Source organism: Cupressus sempervirens, chromosome 1, assembly GCF_028749045.1.
Source record: "Cupressus sempervirens isolate cs-2001-9-10 chromosome 1, ASM2874904v1, whole genome shotgun sequence".
NCBI classification, from domain to species: Eukaryota; Viridiplantae; Streptophyta; class Pinopsida; order Cupressales; family Cupressaceae; genus Cupressus; species Cupressus sempervirens.
Genome location: NC_143118.1, coordinates 553,419,894 through 553,428,338, shown reverse-complemented (window position 1 = coordinate 553,428,338; position 8,445 = coordinate 553,419,894). Strand labels below are relative to the sequence as shown.

Below are 8,445 nucleotides of genomic sequence, written 5' to 3'. Positions count from 1 at the left end.
TGTGAAAACCATCTTTAAATTCTTGTTTGCAGGGGTTCTTAGATTATGAATCTTTATCAAGAAACTAATAGTTTTACATCACTGAACACAATTTTTTGAGTCGTATAACTAAAATGCTCAACTATTGAATTCCTAGGAGCTTTGACATGATAAAAGATAAAATAATGTTAGAAAATGATTGCTAATTTATGAAAGAAGAGACAACATGATAAAATAATATAATAATATTAGAAAATTATGAGCTTATAAATGAAGGGACGCAGTTATTTGTCACACAAAATAGTGCATTATCATAGATTTTGTAGGAAAACCCAATTTTATATACCACAACAAAAATTGGGTGCGGCTATCCTCCCTACAAAATGTACAATTGACCAATTTTCAAAAAATCAAAAATATCATAATTTTTTTTGAAAATTTCAACATTTGATCTTCATGATCCATATAGCTTATAGTCGAAAAACAAAAAAATTAGAAAAAAATTACTAGATAGAAAAAATAAATTTGACTTTGTTTTGTGTCTAGTACATTTTGTTTAAAGATTACATTGTACCAAAAAGTTTGTGCACATCCACAATATTTAGGATGCCTAGGCGGAGAATAGCTACTACTCAAACAAGGGGAAAAGTAAAGAGTAAATTATTGGGCGCCAATCTCATGAAATTGTGAGATGTTGACACGTTGGATACTGTGACGTGGGCACGTGGTATGGCCCTAGGCGGGCCTAGAAAAGCCTATAGCAAAGTTAAAAAGTCAAAGATGTAGATAAATTTGATTTGTTGACAAAGGTAGGCAAAGTTGTTGGTACACCTAACTAAATTCCAATCATTCTATTGCGCGCCATAACACGCACACACGCGCGCACGAAAAGATGAGCTGGCCGATTTTCCTATTGCGGCACGTGCGGAAATGACTCGATCCTTATCCACTCGTCGATTATTTTAATAATTGAAAAAATGTAGGTTAGAAGTTAAAAGAGAATATCGTGTGAGAATGAGGAAATTTCCCAAAACAGGCCTACAGTTATGATGGCGATGAAAAGAGGAAATTTGGCGGTACAAGCGTGGCGAAAAGAAGACCGACACGTGTCGGTCCTTTGTCGTTTCTGTGGTCTTCATATTCCACGTGCGGAAGGCATATTCTCCGACTTATGCGTTCATATGTATTGGCCGTTAATCGTTTTGTACCCACCGGCGGCGACGTGGCGGGTTCCCGTTGGCTGAAGGGACCTGTTTGGAGGGTCCACGTCGGCTGGTTATCGCCGTCAGCCCACGCGGCAATCTACGTGGCGGAGGCGTGGGGAGGAAGAAATGGGAAGGGAGGGAAAATGACGGCTTTGGCGGCTACTGCGGCGCTGCAAGCATAAAACCCCCTTCCCTCCCCCCATCCAATAATTTCAAAAACCTTTGTTCTTTCTCATATTCGATTTCATCAATTGTTCTTCTTTTCCCGTTTTTGGTTTGATGGCTATGGAGGAAGTAAGGCCGCACCCGGATCTGCCTCCGGGGTTTCGGTTTCATCCTACTGATGAAGAGCTGCTGATTCATTATCTCAGGAAGAAGATCGCTGCTTCTCCCCTGCCGGTCTCCATTATTGCAGATGTTGATCTCTATAAGTTTGATCCCTGGGATCTGCCAGGCAAGTAATTTTGGGGGGTTTTGATGGGGTTTTGAAGTTTTCTGGTCTGTGATTTTGTGTTTAGAGTGTGGTGGATTGATTGTTGATAGGGGAAATTATGGCTTTGAGCTTGCTGGATTGCTATTTTGATGTTTGGACGGTGGTGAGATAATATGTAGGGGGTATTTTGAGGGATGTTTAGGGTTTTTTGAGTTTACTGGCTTGTAGTTTTTTGTTTGGACGGGGTTTTCACTTTACTGGCTTGCAGTTTTGTGTTTGGACGGTTGTTAATTGATTCTTAGCGGGCGGAAATAGAGATTTGTGTTTACAGGTTTGCAATTTTATGCTTGGACGATGGCGAATTGGTTTAATTTCAGTGGTTTTGAATTTGCTGGTTTGTGATTTGTGTTCGGGAGGTGGGTGAGCTGGATGTTATCAAGCGGAAATTAGAGCTTTGTGATTTTATTTTGAATTGGTTTGCGGCGAGGTTTTGAGCTCACCGGTTTGCTATTTTATCTTCGGGCTGCGGGAAATTGATTTACAGGGAGTTTTATGAGGTGTATTAAGGGCTTTTTGAGTTTTGACGGTTGTAAATTTATTTTTATCGGGTGGAACTAGATATTTGAGTTTACAGGTTTGCAATTTTATGTTTGGACGGTGGAGAATTTGTTCTTTTCAGGCATAAGTAGGATTTGAATTGCCTGGTTTGTGATTTTGTGTTTAGGCAGTGGTGAATTGGTTGTTTTTAGGCGGGAATTAGGGTTTTGAGTTCACAGGTTTGTGATCTTATGTTTGGATTGTGGCGAAGTGGTTTGCAGCGAGTTTTGTGAGGCATTCTTGGGGGTTTGAGTTCACCGGTTTGTAATTTTGTGTTCGAATTGTGGGAAATTGATTTACAGGGAGTTTTATGAGGCGTATTAAAGGTTTTGGGTCAACTGTTTGCAATTTTATGTTCCGACTGTGGTGAATTTTGAGTTTACTGGATAGCAATTTGATGATCAATTTGGCTGACGGTGGTGAATTGATTTGCAGGAATGGCAAGATTTGGTGAACAGGAGTGGTATTTCTTCAGCCCGAGGGAGAGGAAATATCCTAATGGCGCGAGGCCGAACAGGGCGGCGGCGTCCGGGTACTGGAAAGCCACAGGCACAGACAAGCCCGTGGTTATATCAGGAACCTCGCACAAGGTCGGCGTGAAGAAAGCTCTGGTTTTCTATCAGGGGAAACCCCCGAAGGGCATCAAAACGAACTGGATCATGCACGAATACCGCCTCACAGATTCCACAGGCATTTGTTCCCCTTCGCCCAGACGAAAAGGATCTCTGCGAGTAAGTAGTCGAAGAACCCTAAATTCCACGAAATTGAAGCTTATTTTGCAGAAAGAACCCTAAATATTAACGAAATTGAAGCTTAGTTTGTAGAAGAACCCTAAGTTCAACGAAATTGAAGCTTATTATGTAGAAGAATCCTAAATTTTAACAAAATTGAAGCTTAGATTGCAGAAGAACCCTAAGTTTAACGAAATTGAAGCTTATTATGCAGAAGAAACCTAAATTTTAACGAAATTGAAGCTTATTTTGAAGAAGAACCCCCAACTTTAACTAAATTGAAGCTTATTTTGCGTTCTTAATGGCGATCTTAATCTTCTTTCTGGTTTGCTGCAGCTCGACGATTGGGTGCTCTGTCGAATATACAAAAAAGTGAGCCATTTTCCAAAAGGAGAAGGTAGCGAAGGGGAGGATTCAATGGCCGATTCTTTGCCTTCTGCAGGGCAACACTCCCAGGGAAACATAGAACCTGTACCGAGATTCGATTCTTTTTCTGATCTTCTCCAAATTGAAGATCCAAACTTTCTGGGAGGATATTTGGACTCATCATACGCCAACGGGAATCCGCCCGCTGCCAAAGATACGGTCTCTGCAAAACTGGATTCTTTGAAGAGAAAGCTGTCGCTTGTAATGGATGATGAGGATCTCACCTCTCCCAAGAGATTGAACCCTAATACCAATCAAAATGCCTTCCCCGTCTCGTTTTCGCAGCCTTACAATCTCCAGAAAGCTAACATCGGTCCTTCGCTTACCGATTTGCAGCAAATGTATTCATTTCCGTTCCCTGAAAATAGAAGCTGGAACAGCAACATCCAAACAGGGGCCCCTGCCTGGTTTCCATAGCCAAAATTCTGGATTTATATCAACGATTTATTTGTATACTGTCATTTTCACACAATGCTTGATTCAATCCACGGGATATTCATCTCTTTTCTCCCATTAGTCATCTGTAGATGAATCTACAGATCGTATATTATAAAAGAAATCTTCTTTTTTTCAAACTGTTCCGCATCAAACTTGCCAAATAGCTCCATGAGTTCGTGATCTGTTCGCCGTATTGCAAGATTGCAGTTTGTTCAAGAGCTGTGTAAAATTGAGTACTTCAGATTATACTTTTCTTTCTGATGATCCCGCTGGTCTGTACATTACATGCCCTCCTCTTCTTCAATCTGTTCAGGACGGAAGATTGATTTGATGTTTAAAGCCAGAGTGCGGCCATGGTGAATAAATTTCACAGGGTTTTAGAAATACAGTGCACATCAAGATACTTTTGACATTGGGGAAAATGCATTCCCTTGGAGAGAATTGTAGCTCATTATATTACCCAAATAAATGTAAAGATCCAAACAATTTTTTTACGGTACAAGAAAGTTACCCATATCAAATTCCAATTAAATGATGTAATTTACCATCTGGCCTTTACCCGTGTTGATTTCCGCAACTGTGACTATTGCAATTTTTTAATTGTGTATATGATGAAGTTAATCTTCAAAAGCCAATAAAACATGAAGCGTAAAATATAACTTATTAAATGGTTTTCGTAAAACTATCTACAGGAGAAACCATCAAATGGTTTCAGTAAACCATGTGCACTTGTAAAATATTGAATGGTTTTCGTAAAACCATCTACATGAGAAACTATCAAATGGTTTTAGTAAACCATGTGCAATTGTAAAAGAGATATGGTAATCAAATTCTATGAGATAAATTTTAATAACCTATACAAATCTTTTGGAAGATTTTAGTTCAAATCTGGGACTACAACATTAGGCACATAGATGGGTGCATGATATTTCTCATGGTGAAACATGAAACATGATCTTTTGGACAAACATTACAAACAAGTTTTGGGAAATAAAAGCTGGTCAACATTGCGTTAGGAAATAGTGGTTCCGTGATTTATGTTGAATATTCAATAAAATTTAAGGAAGGTGTACATTAAAAATAATTTAAAAAAACTAATTTATCTTATAAAATTTTAATTTTACTAAAAATCTAAAATTCAAATGTTTGACAAGTGGAAAAAAAAAATCTAAGTGGGCCTCACCCCCTTTTCACCCACTTGCTAAAAATTAGACATTATGAGCTTTTATCTTTAAAGAGAAGATTTTCAATAATCCCACTTCCTTAAAAAATAGAGTTTAAGCCCTCCTCATGGGACCCTAGCCTAAGGCAAGATTAGCTTAGGTGATTTTGATAAGATAACCTAATTAAAGCTTGTTTTTAAAAAAATTTCCATTGCATGTAAAATGATGATCATGTTGAAGAATGGGAGGCCCCAAGAAAGACAAGTAAAGCACATATGTCCAACTATTGTTGCCACCCAAACTCCTTAACTCATATTGTCAGGCAATGTATACTTGAACACCAAGTGAAATCTCCCCATGCCTACTCTCCCAAATTATCTCTAACCCCATGTCCCCATGGGACTACTATAGTCTCTTTTGTGCTTAATAATTATTGAGAAGAATCAACAAAAAATCACACTTGGCTCCACATATTGATTTCCCTCATTTTTATTGGTTTCATATTTTTTTTCTAAATATTATCTAAAAATAATATTAATAATAATTTTGTCTCAATGTACTATTTGTGATGGCTGCTAAAAAAAATAAGTTCCAAAATTTGATGATCACGGAGCCACTAGCTCCACAAATTGCTCCTAAAATTTATGAGCAACAACTTTTAGCGAAATTAAGCTAAGTAGCTGCATGAGGACGACTTGCCCTAAATTGCTCCTAAAAATTTTGAACAACAACTATTAGTGAAATTAAGCTAAGTAGCTACATGAGGATGACTTGCCCTAAGTGCAGGCCCCCATGTTGTCATGAGGGGGACTTAAGCTCTATGTTTTCAGAAGTTGGTATTGTTATGAGCAAAATTATGTTTTGCTATAAGATTATAAAAAATAGAAGCCCCTAATTTGTAGGAAGCAGGTGAAAAAAGGGTGGGGCTGGAAGTAACCCCACAAGCTTAGGGATGCTTTTTTACACTTGTCAAATATTTGAATTTTAGATTTTTCAACATATAGATTGAGAGGGAAATTAAATTTTTAACTTATTTTTAATGCACAATTTTAGATTTTTAAACATATAGATTGAGAGGGAAATTAATTTTTTAAAATTATTTTTAATGCATACCTCCCTTAAATTTTGGAACTAAATTTTCAACTTGAATATACAACATAAGTCATCAGACTGCTTGCTTAAAAGTATTCCCTGAAAAACAAGAAGCAACTTATGCTTTATTTTATAGGAAGCCCCCTTCCGTACGATTCCAACCTTAGCTTATTTTTGTTAGCAACAGTTGTTCAACTTTTTAAGGCATAATTTTCGAAGTGGATGGCCCCATGCATAGAACATTTGCTACCTTTTTTAAAGTAGTCTCAGTATTTATTATTTAAAATTATATTTTGAAAAATAACATGTAAAGGAAAAATTGGGGGCAAATAAATAGGAGATTGAAAAACACAGTGAAGATGTGTGTTTCTTCAATAAGTAGTGGGTTTTCTTCTTGATAAGCATAAGCTTATTTTCAACTCCCCCACTCCCCCCTGATTTTAAGGCTTATTTTCAACTTATTAACAACTACTGTTCAACAAAAATAGGTAAGGATTCTAAATTATCTTTTACCTATAATTAAAAAGTTGCATGGGGATACTTGAGTTGCTTGTAAGTAAGCCAAAAATGCTCTTAAGTAGCCACATGAGGACATGGGATAATACTCCAAGCATTGTAATAATACCTTGACTATAGGCACAAATATTCAAAGGCATATCCCAAAAGCAATTAACACCCACTCATCCAACCCATTTTGTGTTAAAACACAAATAGAGATTTCACAACAGATTCTTGAGCTATCTAACCATCTCACCATTGCTAGTTACAAGCATAAAGACTTATGTTAAACTAGGGGAACAATTAATACAAACCTTGTAAAATAGTTTTCTATTACCAACAATATTATCTCATCTTACTACTCTACCTTTGTTGAGTTGGGATTTGAATGGGGACCATTGACCCCTATTTTGAACATACCCACTTCCAGTAATACTCTTTCATGTCAACTTAACAATGTTGACTTGTCTTTTACAAAAGCTTGGGCCACTATAGGGAACAAATGTGGTTTCAAAACATTTCTCATTTCATTTATTTGTAGAAATCAAGACCCCTTTTCCTTTGCTTTTCTTTCTTTGGTCCTTTTGTCAGGTGATCTTTTCTTTCTTGGTGTGTTTGATGATGTCCACTTCTAAATGTTCTCGGTAACTACGTCAGGTCTCAAGTTACTCATTAAGGCCTTTGAGTCTTCCCCTTTCCCTCTTTTTTGTCATTTTGTTTTGGTTGTCCTTTAGTTTTTTCAAGTCCCTATTTTGTAGACTTGCAGACTTTCCAAGCTCCACAACTCTACAAACTCTAATCCCTTGTGTTTTTTCTATTAGCTCCCTGTAGAGTTTGTGGAGTTGCAAAAGTTTACAACTCTACAACCTCGACATTTTGGGATCTCCACCTTCTAAGGGTCCAAGTCATGAGATGGCTGCAAAGGTACAAACATACACAACTCTGCAATATTCCATAACTTTGGGCTTTCCTTAGGGATGATATCATCTTCAAGGAAACAACCATAATGGGAGACCAAATCTTATTGTGTCTTCATTGCACTCTTTATCTTTAGGGTTTTTCTTGTTCTCTGTATCTTCAAGATTCCTTGTGAGCTCGTATTTTGCTTGTTTTGTGGCCTTCATCTGCTCTAGTTGTTGGTTTCCATTTTTAGGTAAGGACTTCATCGTCAACCTTTAGTTTCCCATCATAGTTGTGTTGGTCTCATCCTCTTTTGGCTTTAGTTGTTGGTCTCCATGTTTAGGTAAGGGTTTCATTGTCAACCTTTAGTTTCTTATCACAGTTGTATTAATCTCATCCTCTTTCGTAGGTTGCATGTCGTTCGTGGGTAGGGTTTTGTTTTTTAGGGTTTCTTCCCTTTGAAATTTGAAGTTTAGGTTGTGTCATTGGTTATAGTTTTGCATCTTTGTGCTTCCCCCTTTTTGTGGTCTTAGAATTTCAATATTTTTTCATCAAAACTGGAATGATGGAGTTGTAGAGTTTGTGAAACTCCATGATCTTTGAGTCTCTATGCATATTGACAACAAGGCCTTTAGAATGCTAACTCCACCAAAACCACAAAGTTGTGAAGGTCCACAAACCTTGAATCTCCACATTAATCTCCATTATCCCAAGTTCCTATTTTCCAACTCATGAAGTTGCAGAGCTACAAAGGTTTGTGACCCTACAACCTTTGCAGCACTACCATTATTTCTACTTGTCCATAGCCCAACTCCCTTTACAATGCATATTTTATAGAGATGTAGATGCCCACAACCCTGCATCCTCTGCATATTCTTCCCCAAGTGTACATTTTCATTGAGGCTTATTAAACCTTGAACTTGCAGACATGATAAACTCTTACAAGTTCGCAAGTTCGCAACTTTGATCCTTTGCAACTTTGA

At 37.5% G+C, this 8,445-nt stretch overlaps 1 protein-coding gene across 1 annotated transcript; it reads left to right on the top strand.

The window, feature by feature from the left end:
• The first annotated feature begins 1,392 nt into the window (after window positions 1-1,392).
• LOC149578644 (NAC transcription factor 32-like) lies at window positions 1,393-4,356 on the top strand. Its single transcript, XM_089830607.1, has 3 exons — window positions 1,393-1,638; window positions 2,650-2,945; window positions 3,282-4,356. Exons 1-3 carry the CDS (start codon window positions 1,464-1,466, stop codon window positions 3,786-3,788), a joined length of 978 nt encoding a protein of 325 aa, XP_089686733.1. The 5' UTR covers window positions 1,393-1,463; the 3' UTR covers window positions 3,789-4,356.
• The last annotated feature ends 4,089 nt before the right edge of the window (window positions 4,357-8,445 follow it).